Source organism: Amphibalanus amphitrite, unplaced genomic scaffold (assembly GCF_019059575.1).
Source record: "Amphibalanus amphitrite isolate SeventyFive unplaced genomic scaffold, NRLGWU_Aamphi_draft 000174F_arrow, whole genome shotgun sequence".
Taxonomy (NCBI): Eukaryota; Metazoa; Arthropoda; class Thecostraca; order Balanomorpha; family Balanidae; genus Amphibalanus; species Amphibalanus amphitrite.
The window spans coordinates 104,518-122,033 of NW_024881669.1; the positions used below are offsets into that span (position 1 = coordinate 104,518).

Here is a 17,516-nt window from a genome sequence, read left to right on the forward strand (position 1 = left end):
AAGCGGAGATGTTACGCCGTCATAATCCCACTCTGTCACTTTCCTTCTTTGCACACTCGGCCAACTGTCATTAGTCAGGGGCTGTCCGTCCTGTTGCCGGGCCGCCGAACCGTGTGAAAGTCTCGCTGGCTTTTGGCTGCTCTCGTCCAGCGCTGGGCAGAGGGAGGGTGATGTAATGAGCGCTACTGAAGGGGAACACCTGTACTGACGGTGCTCTGGTGCTCCGAGCACGTGTTACTGCCGTGTCAGCGGCGCCGATTCTCTCCGATAAGATGCGTTCACACCGCGCCATGACGTCTCCCCTCTCCCCGTATAGCGTCTCTTCCTCCCGGTGGCGTCTCCCCTTCCCCTGTGACTCCCGAGTCGTGCAGTGCGGTGAGAAAAGTGTCTCCCCGCGGGAAGAGCCTGCTTCCGGCCGGTTTTTGCCGTGAATCTGCCGCTGAGAGGTGCCATGGGGTAACGTCAGTCGCCTCAGCTGCCGACAGTCGGCCGAGCGAATGACGAGGATCAGGGGAAATCTCCCGGATCTGGTCTTATTAAGCACCTGCAACCTCTCCCGTGCTGGTCTGTAACCAAAGCTGATTATTTGTCCAGCGATGAGCGATGATTCCGAAATTATCCGTTATTCTGGAGACCGGTGCGGTGAGCTGGTCTGTTCGGCCGTCCCCACCGGCGGCGGTGATGTCATTTCTGGCCGACTGGTAGCGACAGGCCGTGACAGCTGGGCAGCGGTGCACGCCTGTCCCCACTCCCACACGACCCGGCACCTGGGACGACCCGCCCGCAGGAATTCTGTGCATAATTCAACATTTGTCCAGCCGCACAGACACCTGGTGCATGGCTCGAATACACACATCAGACATCGTTTCCGTTATTGTGTTTTAGGTGAAGTCCTACACGCGGCTCGCGTCTGCATCTGAATATCTGACTGTGTAATGAGTGACTGCGTGGTCAAGTGGTCACCGTGCGTTATATAAGATATTCTTCTATGATTTCCCTGTCCGGGCGACTGTTATGTAAGGATTTCCTCTGAAGATTCCCGTCCCCGCCCAACAGTGTGTTTTGTGATGAATCTTCTTGAAGATGTTCTCTCGCTTATCTGTGTCTTATGTTCTGCGTTCCTCTGACAAGGTCCCTCCTCCCCGCCGCCAGGATGTGGACGAGTGCGCACTGCGGCCGTCCATCTGCAAGAACGGCGCCACGTGCACCAACACGGTGGGCGGCTACTCGTGCATCTGCGTCAACGGCTGGATCGGGGACGACTGCAGCGAGAACGAGGATGACTGCGCCAAGGGCGGCTGCTTCGCCGGCGCCACCTGCCACGACCGCGTCGGCACCTTCCACTGCGAGTGTCCGCCCGGCAAGACAGGTGCGTGTGGCGACGGACGTCGGACTGGGCGCGTCACCGGGCCCTCCTCGTCTGTCGTGACACGGCGCTCCGCCAGCGCGGCCCGGCGGCCGGCCAGAACCGGTGGGGCGAGTCGGCCGCCTTTTTTCGTGCTCAGTTGACCGATGACGAAGTGTCCCATTGTCTTGCGAGCGCTGTCTCTGATTCGGCGCGGACATGTTGCATATTCGCGGCCCTATCTAAATTGCGATCGACGCGGCGCCGAGTCGATTCGCCCCATTGTTCGAGCTCTCATTGTCCGGGAGATTCTGTCGATCGGTGGGTTTCCTCTGGGCCCGGCCGGACGACGGTGCAGAAACTGGTTCGTTCTCTGCTCTCCGGCTCCGAGATCCCCTGCCTGGCTGACGAGCTGCTGGGAGGAGGGGAGGGGAGGGGTCGGCGGCCCCTCTCCGACGGCTGATTCGCTCGTCACGCGCGCGTGACAGCGCCGCTGACCTGTGGCCGTTCCCACAGGTCTTCTGTGTCACCTGAACGACGACTGCGCCTCCAACCCTTGTCACTCGGGCGCCAAGTGCTACACGTCGCCCATCAACGGCACCTACAAGTGCCACTGCGACACCGGCTACTGGGGCAACGACTGCTCCCAGGACCTCAACGAGTGCGAAGAAGGTAGGCATTGTCATCCGGGCGACGGGGCCGTGTTTGTGTGCTGTGTGTTGGTGCTGGTTTGTGTATGGGTAGTGGTGATGGTAGTGGTGGTGGTATGGGTCCTGGTGGGTCGTAGCGGGGCCTCCCAGTCACGGGCAAACTGGATGTGCTGCCGCGGCCGAGTTTCCCTGATGCTATCAGCGGACACATATGGACCCTGAAAAGTGTCGGGGCTGCACGCTGGCGGCCACTCCGTCAGACAGAGTAGAGCTGCAGAATTGGCGTCCGGAGTCCGGCGCCGGTCCAACCTGTGGGAACGGGCCTGATTAGAGCCGCCTGCCCGATCTTGGCCGGTGTCGGGGGTGGCTATTGCGCAGCTCCCTGTATGGGTTGTGTAACCTTATTGTGGCATTACGGGCAGCTCTGCCAGTGACCATTACCCCGCGCCGGACCCGGGCCGTCTGCGGCCACTGCTATGTCTGCAGCGGTATTGGCATTCTATCGCCCGTTGTGGTGATGCAATGTGGGCTGTAAATATTTCCTGGCGCGGCATCCATCGGGGTCAGGGCTGGTCGGCTCAGTCAGGGCCGGCTGGGTGTCCCCTCCCCTCCCCTCCCCTGTGTGCCCCCCCCCCCCGAGTGGCCGCCGGCTGACCCGTGACCCGGGCCGGCGGCTGATCGCGTGCCGATCCGACCCGAGGTGACCGCCGTGCCCCGCCGCTTCCCGCGAACTGAGCGCACCCGCCCTCCGTGTGCTGTGAATGCTCTAACCAGAACTCGCCTGCCTCCCAAAGCTGCAGCCGTCCAGTATGGTAAGCGGCCAATTTTCGGCGCATATCTGCATTAATATACTGCTTCTTTATGCTAATGCGCGGCGGCGGCGGCGGCTGCGGCGGTGGCGGTGGCCGGCCTGGGAAGGACCGCCAGCTCCGGCCGGCCGCCAGGGTCAGCGCCGTCGCTGCTGGTGCAGTCGCTGCTGCTGCTGCAGTCGCCGCTGTCTTTTTATGTTCGTAGATACCGCGCCTGCTAGTGTGCAGAATCTGTAGTGTAGAAAAGCGTAGCTGTACGGTTTTGCCAGTTTTTTTTTTTAGTTTTTTTTCTTTTTAATCTGACTGCTGACGCTTGTTTTTAGCGGGGCCATGGGAGTCGCAACCAGTCAGTTCTGGTAGCGAGACTGAGACCGGCCTACAGGGATTCGCTCACTTTTTATTGCATTTGTATGGTTGGTACAATGCTATCGTTCAAAACAATAGGTACAGAGCCCTTTCAGGAAGAGAACAGGTAAAGAGCGATCGGCGGATATAACGTTATCGCTGCACCACCAAGGTCGCAGCCTGTCACCGGCCAGTCACCATCCGCGCTGCTCATCATTAAATCGCTGCAATTAGCCGGTCTCCGACTGATTTAAGCTCCCTCGCGCGATTACGGAAACTGGCAGTGTCAGTCAGCGCTCGTTCTGGGCCTGAATTCCCCTCTGCTGCTCCTTGGAATGGCGAACTGAGTGGTGGCGGGCGATGGTTTCCCATCACCGGCGCCTCGAGAAACCTGTCGGTAACAGACTGTTATCGGCACATCGCGCCACGACCGGTTGTAATCAGAACAGCTTAGACTCGCCGCCCGCTCCGCGTCTCCGAACCGCAGGCTCCGCGCGGAGCGTGGGGCTCAGGCTATCGGCTTTGGCTTTTTGTTCGCTAGAATGCACTTGTTTTGTAGCTGAGCTAAAATTGGATCTGTGTGAGGGCCCGATCGGTCAGTTTTGCTAGCCTTACATGGTCTTCGAGCTGTTTTGTTTCTTCATACCTACAACTCTTCGATAATCGCAGAACAATGTAAATTCACTTATCAAGGTGTGCTGGTTTCTCAATATGAATATTGAATAAGCTGGCTATCAACACATCACATGCCGATGTTTCCCAGTGTCCTGAGAGTGCATGGTTGTGTAACGTATTGACGACTGTTGTCGGCCGTGGACGGCCAGCGCTGGGCCAGCCGCCGATGTTTTGTGTTCTCTCGTCTTGGGATTCCATCCGGCGAGTTTTTAGCGCCGCCGGCCGCCTGCCGTGATGAGCCGGCGTGTTTTGCGACACGCTGCGAGTCGGCGCCGCTGACCCGTCCGTCCGCTCCGTTCGCAGGCTCGCCGTGTGAACACAACGGCAGGTGTGTCAACACTCCGGGATCCTTCAAGTGCGAGTGCTCCACCGGCTTCACAGGCGCCAGGTAAGACTCCGGCTCCGGCGACTCTGACAGCTCTCTCGGCAGACGAGTGGATCCGCTACGCCGCTCTCGACCGCTAAAATAAATATGAGTGTTGCAACTGAATGACTATTTGTTATTATGATTGGTTTAAGACAGGTTTTTCGATGTTTTTGAAGCCTTGCAGCCCAATGACAAACACGTGTGCCCGGAAAGAATGGCTTCACCCATTTATTCATTGCTGTCGGTACTTATGCAGCAACGTATCATCCGACTGTCATGTCACCCGTGCCCCCCTCTCCCTGGAACGGGCGAACAGCGCACCACGTGCCCCGGTGGAGGCCGTGGTGCGCCGCTCCCCCGACCTGCCCTCGCTGCTCGGCGGTGAACACCGGTGTTACCGCCGGCCGGTGCACGGCGCGGCATTTGTAGCGATTGTTGAGCGCAGGCCGACGCACCCCGCACCCAAAGGACGCCCACCTGGCGCCCAGTCACCGTTCCGGCCGCGCGCGATGAGACACGAGTAAAACATTTTGACCGGCCCGAACAGCCGACGGTTTTTCAGCCCGGCGCTCTTTGCTTGTCATTGCTGTGGCGGCCGATTCGACTCGTGTTTTCCTGCGCCGTAACACCGTGTTTCTTTGTTGGGACTGTGATTAGAAGGCGTCAATGTCCGCATCCAAACAGGCAATTGACGCTGATTGTTTCCGTCCCTCCCCTCCCTCTCTGCAGGTGCGAGATCAACATCAACGAGTGCGACTCGAACCCGTGTCAGAACGAGGGCACGTGTCTAGACGAGAGCGGCGCCTTCCGCTGCATCTGTATGCCAGGTGAGTGTCCTGCCCCGGGGCGCCCCGCCCGACGGTCGCGGACGCGGAAACAATGGGCCAGCGTCGGCCGATGGGCCGTCCGACGCCACACTGACGCCCAGAGACGGACAGAGACAGAAACAGAGACGGACGGAGACCGTGAACGGACGCCGGGCCCAGATCCGGGAATGGCAGCGCGGAATGCGACGGAGCGCCACAGAATGCGTGCCGCGTCCGACCGGGTCCTCCTGAGAGGGCCGGAGGGAGAGCGGGGACGCCGGTCCAACGGCCGGCCGGACGGCCTGACGTGGGAACGGACGGTCAGCGGCGGCGCTGAGCGCGCCACGCCGGTCACACGCCGGTCGGAGGAGCAGCACTGATCGGGCGGGCGATACGCCGCGACTTGACCTCCCAATGGCTCCTCACACGCCGAGTTCCGTCATCGGCCGCGGGGCTCTTCTGGGTACCACTACCGGCCACGAGGACTGGCTGATTTTGGTGCCGCCATCGCCCGCGTGGGGCTCCCCACTAACGCCTTCTATCGCTACTGACCGCGGGGGCCTCCTACGGGTTAGGCCACCAGTCGCTAAGGGGGAGTGGCTGGCTGATTTTGGTAGCGCACCAACCGCGTGGGGCTCCTCACACGCTGAGTAGTGCTACCGGCCGCGACGACCTGTACCGATCTCGCGGGCCGCTCGGTCGGTAATGGATGCAGCTATCTGGCGATTCGGCGAAGATGGGTGGCGGCGCAGCTGCATGCTAAGTGACACGGCACCGTCTGGTGTCACCGAGTGGGCTCGGCTGGGGAGCAGGTGTGGACGGTGCGCCGACGCCCGTGCCTCCTGAGAGCGAGGGACGAGTGTCGGTCGTCACGCCGGCGGCCGGCAGCTGTCGGCGGGCGCTGAGGGCTGGTGGGCTGGTGTTAGCTTCCTATCGGCCGGCGGCTGCAGTCTTCGATAGACACCAGTCGGGCGTCGCAGTCTCCAGGGTCTCGAGTTGCGCTACACTGACGGGGCTGGTAAACGAAGAATGGGAGCAGGAGCAACGATTGCATGAGTTCTATGGATGCTTTTTGTGAGTCCTTGTACATAGGATATTTGTTTATGAAAACATTTCGGAGACCCGATGCCTGAATGATAGTCACTGCTGCTAAGCCGGAACTATGATGGAAGTCTTTGAAGACAGGGCCGGCTGATAAGAGAAGTGATGGTTTGTTGGGAATGTTTGACTGAACGAGTCGCGTATTCATGCAAACAGTTGGTAATTCTCAGTATCAACAATGGACAGTCCGCCGCCGCGACCGTCCTTGAAAGCCCGCGCGCCTGGCCCCGTGGCTCGGCAGAGTTGCAGAGCTCTCGGGGCCGGTTGCAGCTCATCCCTGCTTGGACTGGGTCACATCATCTGCCTCATGCCATGCATGCTGATTCTGGTGCACGTTCCGGCGGCGACTCGGCGGCGGGCTGCCGGCGGCCGCTCGGGCTCTCTGCAGGCTCCTCGAACCGCTCCTCGCGTCCGTCTTCTCCCCGTCCCGGCCCGGCGCTCTAACCCCGCGTCAGAGCAGTTGCGCCGCCCATCCATTGTTCGCCCGTGGCCGGACCTCGGCCCGGCAGTAGAGGCCCTTTTCCGATCGCTCAGGCCGCCGGGCCGGTCCTTAGCGGCCGGCTGTTTTTGTTTATCGGGAAGCTGCGCGGGGCAATCTCGTGTGTGCGCACCTGTCTTGAAAGGCAATTGGACCCTATGATGAAGTGCAGTTTTTGGTGGTCGGAAAAAGTCGCGTGCCGGCCCGCGCCGGCCGCCCGCCGGGGGTCGTCGGGCCGCTGATGCAGTGTCGGCACCGACAGGGCTCTCTGAGCCGGGCACCTGCCGAGAGCCGTAATGGGCGCGCGGGCCCGTGTGCCGGCAGCGCGCCGGGCGCCGGCTAATGGTCACCGATCGTGCCGCCGCCGCGGCCGCGGCCCAAAATGGCCGCCCGCCCGTCCGGCCGGTCGGCTGCACGGTGCACGCGCGCGCCGGCCGGCCGGCCGCTGCACGCTCCCAGCACGGCCAGCTCGCGTGCTGCTGCTGCCGCGGCGGCGCCAGTGTCTCACGCCAGGCCCAGGTCAGCAGAGGTGAACGACGGAACTCGGGTTTCCGGAATTCGCTGCGATCGAAGGTTCTCGGCCGCGCCCGGGCTCTACAGTTGCTTTGCATGCAAAGCAGCGAATTCCCACATTTATTGTTGGGCTGAGCTGCAGCGCCGCGGTGCGTTTTTACCTCTGCCGGCGGTATTGGCCGGCGCGCCGTCCGTCTAGCGGCGGCCGGTGGGCTCTCAGACCGCCGAGCCGCCGCCACTGGCCGCCCTTGGACTCGCAGTCGGCTCCCGGCGGACTGCCATGAATCACGGCCGTCACTGAACCCATCCGAGCTAATTGCACCGGCATTAGCGGCCTGAATGCGCGGCCGACGCTCACCGGTGACCGGCCGGAGCGGCGAGCGGCTCCGGCGGCCGGTATGACCAGCACGCGCAGGGCCGGCCGGCGCCGCTGCAAATCGGCCCGGCGCACACTGGTCGGAAACGCCCTCACGAGAGGCCACGGGCGATTCCGGAGTTTCGGATTATTTTTTATATAGATCGATTTGAAATTGATCAAATTATTATACTTAGGCCAAAAAAACTAATCCGGGTGACCAAAAATAACTGTAATCGGCCCCCGAAGATGGGGTATCCCAGAACTCGGAAACTGACGCGGAGCAAGAGGTTTCTTGAGCCGGATATTCAGAGTCTTATTGCTGATAGACACGAAATTGAAATCCCACATATTATGCATCAAAATGTTCGTTATGAAGTTGCCGACTGGTCAGTGCAAAATTTTTGGTATACTTTTTCCCTAACTAAGATTTACTGTAGCTTTTTTATGAAGGCTCTCCTACAGTGATTCTGGAATATAACTGCAAAGTTTAGGTAAGGAAACAACAGGTAGTCCCATCTAGTCCCACTCTGATTTTTTGTGAGCTGAAGCAGGATTTAAATTTACACCAGGGCAACATAAAAGCTAACTGCGCATATTTGCGCAAAATTTGCAGGAGCCGCTCTTCCTACCCAAGTACCGCCCGCCCCGACCCAGTTTCGGCTCGGCCGCTGCGCCCGGCTTACGCTGACCTGTGTGGCCTGCACGCATTCATGCGTAGTTGACTGGTCATTAAAAACAGATGCGCTTGAGTTTATGAATTTTGTGAAAAGCGCGTTTTATGTATGCATTTTTGTATGCATTAACATCAAAAGCCTTCCACATATTGCGTGGCGATTACGGCTTGCATTTAGAGAGCCTTGCTATTGACAGCCATCACTCGGCTGAAGAAAGTGGAAATTGAAACCTTCGTGAATATAAGACGCTGCAAATATAGGACACCTGTCACTGACGTTGGGTTACCTTGGGCCGTCTTTTTACATTAGATCACAATTCCGGTATTTAACCCTGGCCGGACCGATTGGTTTTCTATATTGACCGGGGAGGGTTGGTACAACTCCCTCGCCGTTTCGCCTCTAATTGAGCTAGAGCCTCGCGGAAAAAAACGAGCTTGTGTGCCGTTATAAGACGCAGCAATTAGGTCTACCCGATTTTAAGGTCTTAGGTCAGCCAGTGGCCTCTTAGGTCAGGTAAGTGCCACAAGGCACGGGCTCGGTTTTAGGTTAATTACTTTGCCAAAAATGGTCGCACTGCCGCGATTTTGGCATCATCGTGTTTGTCTAGCTCAGGCGCGTTGAATGCTATACTTGGTGTTCGGGTGAAGTCAACTCCTCGGGTCAAGGTCAGGTCGGAGCCCCTCAGGTCACGAAAATGGTTGAAGGAGGTCATATCGTATATCATTCGATTCGGCAGGTCTTCCTGAGTCCAATGGTGGCTTTCCCGACTCTCTAGCTCCATCTGATCAGGACTTATTGACGAAAAACTTATATGGCCTTAGTGACGTCATAAATGACGTCACGCAAAGTCAACAATGCTAAAGTGAAGCACTGGACCTTGCAAGGAGTGCATGAAACCATTCCCGGTGCCCGAATAGCAGCTCCCAATTTCCCTTGTTGACTTAAAGTGGTGCTAGATCCTGTATTATACTCAATTATGACGTCATAACTTAACAGATTCACGTCATATATTTAGTGCTTGACATCCAAATGATAGCTTACATATGACAGAGAAGGTATGCAAAGTTTTATGAAGTTTGCTTCACTAGTTGTGGAATAACAAGCAAAAAACTTTTGCGGAAAGGCCGCTGGCCTCTCGCTGGAGCGTTTCCGACCAGTGTGCGGCGGGAGGTAGGGCCGCCGCGGCGTCACCTCTCATACCGAGAGGCGTGCGGTGTGCCTCGGACTCCGGCGACGGACCTGCGGACCTATATTTGTATGCACATGTGGGATGACGGGCCGGCCGCGGCCGTGACATGGCGGTCACGACGGTGGTGCGGTGGTCAGTCCGGCCGCCGCCGCGGCGGCGTGCTGGTATGTCCGGCTATATCGCTCGGCGGCGACACGGACTCACAGACCCGCTAACCGGACGCGCTCGGTGAAAGCGGTCTGAGTTGACTAGTGCTTGAATGTGCTATATGTTCCACTAGTTCTTGTATGTACTGGTATGCATTGGGTTGTAGGAGCTCGGCCCGCCACGGAGCTCCGACCACACACCGCCCCGCTCCCGGAGCTCGTTCCATGGGCCGGGCCTCTGGAGCACGAGCTGCCGGTCACGCGGAGCGGGTCAGCCGCGCCCGGGCCGGTCCGCTCCGCTCAGATAACGACCCGCCGGGAATGTCAGACGCCTCCGGGCGCGGCGGAAACGGCGCCGGCGTGCGGAGGGCGGCGGCACTCCCGCCTCCGCCGCCGCCGCCGCCGCCGCTCCGCCACCGATGGCGTGCCCAATGGGTCGCCGAGGCCCGCGCGCCAGGGGGAGCGACAGGGAAACCTGTTTGCCCGCCGTCTGGGACCCTTTGGCGAGCGGCGGCGGCCGAATACGACCGGGCTCGGGCCGGCCGACCTTGGGAGCCAGTCCGGCGCGGTGGACGATTACCCGGCGAGTCCCGAGCTGTCCGGTTCTCAGCGGCCGGCCTGGCTCAGACCGCCGCTCTGCCGGCCGGCCGGGCAGCCGTGAGCGAGCGGCCGGCCGCCTGCAGTGACCATTTTTCGCGGCCGGGTCCGGTCGGGCCGGCCTGAGTCATGTGAAAGTCGGCGCGGCGGCGGCGGTGGCGGCCGGGCCTGGGAACGGCGGCGGCGGCCGCGCTGCTCGCGGCGCCGGAATGCGGCGTCCCGCGGCCGGCCGGGACACTGGCGACAGGATACAGGTGGCGCTGAGCGACACCGGCCGCCGCGGAGGACGGTCCGAGGGACCGGCAGGCTGACAAACAGACTTGACACAGACTGACTGACTGACACACCGACGGTCATTCACCAACCGACCGGCCAGCCTACTCCGACCTGCCGGCCGTGTGCGCCGCGGATCCGGGAACGAGCCCAGCTAATTCCTCGAGTAATTCATGGTTAGGTCGGCCGGCGGCGGCCCGGCAGCGGCGCCGCCGGAGCCGCCCAAACCGGCGGTAGCCCGGTTTGAGGGCCTCTGCGCGGTGACCGGCGCCCGGCGGCCGGCTCGTTACTGTCCGCTCAGGTAATGAGGCGGCGGCGCTCGGGCCGGGTCCGCGCCCCGGACGCGCTAATGGCCGCCGCGCCGGCCGCTTGGTGGGCCGTTTTTCCGGCGGCCCGGTGATCGGAGCGCGCCGAGGTGGTCGGCCGGTCGGCCGGGATTCCGGACCGGTCGCGCTCACCGTTCCCATGGAGCGCTGGCGTCCGTCATCAGCCGTACATCGATGACGCGCCGGCCAAAACTGGTTCCCGACAATAAAAAGGCGGTCCGGTATTCGCCGCGCGGCGATGGCGGTCGCGGCGACGGCGCCGGGCCGTGGGGAGACGGTGCTGGCGCTCGGTGACAGCCTGCAGCATTGCAGCGGTTGCCGCAGCGGACGGTAATGCCTGCCGATGGCGGCCGATGGCGGCGCGCCGCGCTGCCCGGCCGGCGCGGTGGGTGCCGGCGGCCGCGCGGTCCGCTCTTTGTCCGCGTGCGTGGCCGCTGGAGAAGGCGGCTCAGCTCGAGGCCGCTGCTGCCGGTGCGGCCGCCGGGCGGCGCCACCGTCCGGCTCTGACCGCCGCTGTTATGGCCGGCCGTGGACGGTGATTAGCCCGGCCCGGTCGGTCGGACATGGGCCGGTCGGGCTGGCCGACCGTCCTGGGAGCCCGCCGTCCCAGCGGCCCTCACAGCCCCGCGGCGCCGCGCCGCAGCAGAATAGTGCGTTTGTCGCCGAGCCGAGCTTATCTCACGTGCCGTGCTTGCTAAGCACACCATCGAAGAATCGCACCATTCTTTGGCCGGCGTGCGTCGTCGGTAGGCTGGCTCATTGAATGGACGGCCGGCTGAATGGAGGCCGATTGCAGCCGCGATGCAGACACGGCCGATAGCGCCGCTCGCCGGGGGGGGGGGGGGGGGGGACTGAGGTGACCGACGCCGCTGGACGGCCGGTCCAAGTGGGCCCGGTTCCCGGTTCCCACGGCGTCCAGTGTGGCCACTGGTCAGGCCAGCTCGCCCGCCGGCCGACCGTTCCCAGCTCTTTGTCTTACAGCGCGAACATGGCGTGTGGGCATTGCCTCAGGGTTCAGCAATTGCAATTTACTGGTGGGCAGAGTGCGAGTTCAGACTTGCTGGGGTCATACAGCGCTCCCCAGCTGCCACTGTAGGCGCTCCGGACGGCCGGGACCAGCCGGACAGGGCTGTGTTCTCTCGGCAGGCAGGTGCGGGCTGTGGCGGTTCTGGTCGACTAGCGTGAGACAACGCGAGTCGACCTGGGCCGGGCCCGAGTCACCGCGCGTGACTCAGTGTCCGGCGGTGACTCAGACGGCTACAACGGAACTGACCGCCGACGGACACGGCCACCGCCGTGACTGTGTGACTGTGACTGACTGTGACTGTGACTGACGGTGACTGACTGTCGAGTGTCAAGCCGTGTACCCAAGAACCTCGAACCTGACATTACCACTCCCCGACACGCACGGGGTTTCACGACGGTGGAAATTCCTCGGAAGTTGCGAAATGCCGTGCTCAAGTCACCCATTGTGGGTGCACAGGCGGCGTACCTATGGTCCGCTGCGTACCAGAGATGTATGCCTATCGTGTGAAACCTACATGAAATAGCGGCTGAAGATAGCACATGATAACACCCAAGGCCCTTTTGGCTCTGCAAGTTTAGCTGGAATGTCGCACTCCCATTGTTCATTCCTTGCATTTTTATTTTTGCTTTATCTGAAGGTTAGCAAGCTTAATCTTTCTTCTCTGCAGCGCAGTTATCGTGTATTTCAGTCGTATTAATGAACTTATATTATCTTTACCGTGAGAGGATGTTAAACAATTATAACTTCGTTGCTTCACTGATGTCGAGCCTCACATACATGTTCCTATCAGCTAAATGAGGTTTTAGTTATCATTTCTCATCCCTGTTTCAGTTCACTGATTCCGATAAGCCGTCCCTGTTCACCCGAGGTTCTGACCCTCCCCTCCCCTGCTGTCCCCAGGCTATACGGGCCGGCACTGCGAGACTGATATCGACGAGTGCAGTCTGCTCGAGGAGCCATGCTTCAACAAGGGCATCTGCATCGACATGATCAACGGCTACGAGTGTCGCTGCAACTTCGGCTTCACGGGCAAACGGTGCGCGCAGAACATCGACGACTGTGTGAGCCGGCCGTGCCAGAACGGCGGCGTGTGCCGGGACGGCATCAACGGCTACACCTGCCAGTGTCCGCCCGGCTTCACCGGCGCCGACTGCGAGACCAACATCGACGACTGCGTGGGCCAGCCGTGCCACCACGGCACCTGCACCGACCTGGTCAACAAGTTCCGCTGCCAGTGCTACCCGGGCTACCGCGGCCGGCTCTGCGAGTCGCAGATCAACGAGTGCGAGAGCCACCCGTGCGAGCACGGCGGAACGTGCGACGACCTGGTGAACGGCTTCCAGTGCCGCTGCAAGCCGGGCACCTACGGCGAGCGCTGCGAACACAACATCGACGAGTGCCTGGCCAACCCGTGCAACAACGGCGCCACCTGCATCGACAAGATCAACATGTACGAGTGCCGGTGCGCGCCCGGCTTCACGGGCCGCCACTGCGACATCAACATCGACGACTGTCGCTCGAACCCGTGCGCCAACGGCGGCACGTGCGTGGACGAGGTGAACGGCTACAGCTGCCGCTGCCCGCGCGGCTACTACGACCGGCGCTGCTTCAGCGACGTCGACGAGTGCGCCTCGAACCCGTGCCTGAACGGCGGCCACTGCGAGGACGGCGTGAATCGCTTCATCTGCCACTGCCTGCCCGGCTACGGCGGCCTGCGCTGCGAGCAGGACGTGGACGAGTGCCAGTCGAACCCGTGCCAGCACGGCGGATCCTGTACCGACCTGCTCAACGACTACAAGTGCTCGTGCCGCGAGGGCTACGCCGGCCGCAACTGCGAGATTAACGTGGACGACTGCGCCTCGCGGCCGTGCCTGCACGGCGGCACTTGCATCGACCGTGTGAACGCGTTCGAGTGCGTCTGCGCCCTGCAGTACAACGGCACACGGTGCGAGGCCGAGCTGAACCCGTGCGTGCCCAATCGGTGCCGCAACGGCGCGCTGTGCTCGCCCAGCAGCAACTACCGCGACTTCGGCTGTCAGTGCCCGCTCGGCTACAAGGGTCGGCTGTGCGACATCGACCTGGACGAGTGCGAGGCCAGCGACCCGTGCCGCAACGGCGCCACCTGCGAGAACGTACCCGGCTCCTATCGCTGCCACTGCATGCCCGGCTTCGAGGGGCGCGACTGCACCCGAAACATCGACGAGTGCGCCTCCAAGCCGTGCAAGAACGGCGGCACGTGTCTGGACGGGGTGAACGACTACACTTGCTCGTGCCGTCCCGGCTTCACGGGCAAACACTGCGAGAAGGACGTGGACGAGTGTCTGAGCGCGCCGTGCCTCAACGGCGCCACCTGCAAGGACTACGTCAACAGCTACACGTGCGAGTGTCCGCTGGGCTTCTCTGGCACCGACTGCCAGACCAACGACATGGACTGCACGGCCAGCAGCTGCATGAACGCCGGCACCTGCGTGGACGGCATCAACAACTACACGTGTCTCTGCCGGGAGGGCTTCACGGGCTCCAGCTGCCAGACGCCCATCAACGAGTGCGACTCGAGCCCGTGCGCCAACGGCGCCACCTGCATCGACCACCGCGGCTACTTCTCGTGCCACTGCATGCACGGCTACGCCGGCGAGCTGTGCACCGATTACGTGGACTGGTGCTCGACCAACCCGTGCCTCAACGGCGCCACCTGCAACCAGAAGAAGAACACCTACAAGTGCACCTGCCTGCCCGGCTGGACGGGCGCGCTCTGTGATGTGGAGATGGTCTCGTGCCAGGACGCGGCGCTGCGCAAGTCGGTGACGCGGCCGCAGCTCTGCGAGCACGGCGGCACCTGTGAGGACATCGGCAACTCGCACCGGTGCCACTGCGCGCGCGGCTACACGGGCTCCTACTGCCAGCACGAGGAGGACGAGTGCGAGACGTCGCCGTGCAAGAACGGCGCCACATGCCACGACCTAGTGGGCACCTACCGCTGCGAGTGCCGGCCCGGCTTCTCGGGAGTCGACTGCGAAATCAACGAGGACGACTGCGTGCCGAACCGGTGCCAGAACGGCGGCACCTGCCTGGACATGGTCGAGTCGTTCAGCTGCTCATGCCCGCACGGAACGGTCGGCCAGCTTTGTGAAACCAACGAGGACGACTGTTACGAGGGCGCCTGCCACCACGGCGGCACGTGCGTCGACCAGGTGGGCGGCTTTACCTGCCAGTGTCCGCCCGGTTTCGTCGGGCCGCAGTGCGAGGGAGACATCAACGAGTGTCTCACTAAGCCGTGCTTCGAGCCGGGCACCAAGGACTGCGTGGAGCTGGTCAACGACTTCGAGTGCATGTGCCGGCCCGGCTGGCGCGGCCGCCTCTGCGACGTCAAGATCGACTTCTGCGGCCGCAACCCGTGTCTGAACGGCGGCGTGTGCGACGGCGTACCGGACGGCTACACGTGCCACTGTCTGGATGGTTTCACCGGCGAGCACTGCGAGCGGGAACAGACCGAGTGCGACCGGCAGCCGTGCCGCAACGGTGGCACGTGCCGGCCGTACGCGCGCGGCTACGCCTGCACCTGCCCGCCGGGCACGTCCGGCAAAAACTGCGAGCAGGACGTGCACGACGAGTGCAAGCCGAACCCGTGCCAGCAGGGCGGCGTGTGCCTGGACCGCGCCGGCCGCTTCGAGTGCGACTGTCCGCCGACGCTGACCGGCCTGCGCTGTGAGATCTACGACCCGAGCTCGCCGGGCGGCATATTCCGGCCTCTGGACGTGGTCACCGGCCTGCCGATCGATATCCTGGCCGAGCAGGAGCACTGCCGTCGACTCAACTGCCACGAGCGCGCCGGCGACCGCCACTGCGACCCCGAGTGCAACACGTACGCCTGTCAGTTCGACGGCGGCGACTGTTCGCTGTACACGAACCCGTGGCAGAACTGCAGCACCGAGGCCGTGCGCTGCTGGGAGGTGTTCATGGACGGCAAGTGCGACATGGAGTGCAACAACGCCGACTGCCTGTTCGACGGCCGCGACTGTCAGTCGGTGGTGCAGGAGTGCAACCCGGTGCACGACTACTTCTGCCGAACCAAATACGCGGATGGCGTGTGCGACCAGAGCTGCAACACGGAGGGCTGCAACTGGGACGGCCTCGACTGTGAGCAGGGGCCGCCCGTGCTCGCCTCCGGAGACCTGCGCTTCGTGCTGCTCGTCGACATGCAGGAGTTCCTCAACAACACGGTGCCGTTCCTGCGCGAGGTCGGCCGCGAGCTGCGCACCAACGTGGTCATCAAGCGCGACGGCAACGGGCAGCCGATGGTGTACCCTTGGCAGCCGAGCCGCACCATCAGCCCAGGCGGCGGCCGCGAGCCCTACCGCTACCGCTTCGTCGGCAAGGGCACCGAGGTGTACGTCAGCCTGGACAACCGCAACTGCGCGCGCGCAGAGGGCGGCCGCTGCTTCATCGACGCCGAGCAGGCGGCCAGCTACCTGGGCGCGGCCGCCTCCATGGCGCAACTCTCCTCATCATATCCCATCTACGAGGTGAACGGCTCGGGCGGCCGCGTGTCGCCCGCGCCGGGCGGCAGCGGCGCCTACCAGTACGTCATCCCCATCATCCTGCTGCTCGTCTTCGTCATGATCCTGGTCGGCGTGCTGGTGCAGACCAAGCGGAAACGCGACCGCGGCGTCACCTGGTTCCCCGAGGGCTTCTTCGGGGCGGGCAGCGCGCCCGGGCCGCGGCGTACCAACTCACGCCGGCCCGGCCCCGACGGCCAGGAGATGCGGCACATCTCGCAGAGTCGGCTGGCCGAGCTGGACAGCAACGACAACGTGCCGCAGTGGTCGGACGACGACGAGCCGAGCGCCAAGCGGCTGGACAGCGGCCCGTACGGCAGCGACCACACGGTCGTCACAGATGTGGAGGACGACCGCGGCTGGACGCAGCAGCACATGAACGCCGCCGACATCCGCAACCCGGACCTGCTGGCGCTGACGCCCACACACGGCGAGGCGGCTGCGCCCGACGTGGACGTGCGCGGACCGATGGGCATGACGCCGCTCATGATCGCCTCGTTCCGGAACGGCGGCGCCACGCCCGTGGCCGAGCCCGAGACGGAGGACGACGTGGACGACGGCTCGGCCAGCGTCATCCAGGAGCTCATCAACCAGGGCGCCAAGCTGAACGCCACCATGGACCGCACCGGCGAGACGTCGCTGCACCTGGCGGCGCGCTACGCCCGCGCCGACGCCGCCAAACGGCTGCTGGACGCCGGCGCCGACGTCAACTGCCAGGACTCGACGGGCCGCACGCCGCTGCACGCCGCCGTCGCCTCCGACGCGCAGGGCGTCTTCCAGATCCTCCTCCGTAACCGGTCGACGGACCTGAACGCGCGCTCCAACGACGGCACGACGCCGCTGATCCTGGCGGCGCGTCTGGCCAACGAGGGCATGGTGGAGGACCTGATCGGCGCCGACACCGACGTCAACGCGGCCGACGACAGCGGCAAGACGGCGCTGCACTGGGCGGCCGCTGTCAACAATGTCGAGGCCGTGCAGATTCTGCTGACGCACGGCGCCAACCGGGACGCCCAGAACAACAAGGTGAGTCACTGGCTACTGGGCGAACCCTACAATTTTTGGACCTTATTCTGTGAGAGCGTCAAATGTTTCCCTGCATTTAGTGGAGCACTGGTGTTGTTGCTAAAAAAAAGACTAAAGCTGTTCGTGTCTCTACTTTACTGCTGATTAGGGGCATTCAATTTTATAGTTGTAACGCCATTCAAACCCCAATCATCATCATCTCCTGTCATTACCTTTTTTGTACGGCTGTCCATGACGACGAGTGTTTTTACCCAT

The 17,516-nt window shown here is 62.4% G+C and overlaps 1 protein-coding gene across 1 annotated transcript in view; it reads left to right on the forward strand.

Moving 5' to 3' along the window:
• Positions 1 to 17,516, forward strand: part of LOC122383816 (neurogenic locus Notch protein-like) — a 50,194-nt gene that overhangs the window by 30,206 nt on the left and 2,472 nt on the right. The window contains exons 6-10 of the mRNA XM_043370598.1: positions 1,153 to 1,369; positions 1,862 to 2,017; positions 4,128 to 4,212; positions 4,921 to 5,018; positions 12,580 to 17,261. Of these exons, the coding sequence (XP_043226533.1) occupies positions 1,153 to 1,369; positions 1,862 to 2,017; positions 4,128 to 4,212; positions 4,921 to 5,018; positions 12,580 to 17,261 (5,238 nt within the window). The remainder of the gene's footprint in view (positions 1 to 1,152; positions 1,370 to 1,861; positions 2,018 to 4,127; positions 4,213 to 4,920; positions 5,019 to 12,579; positions 17,262 to 17,516) is intronic.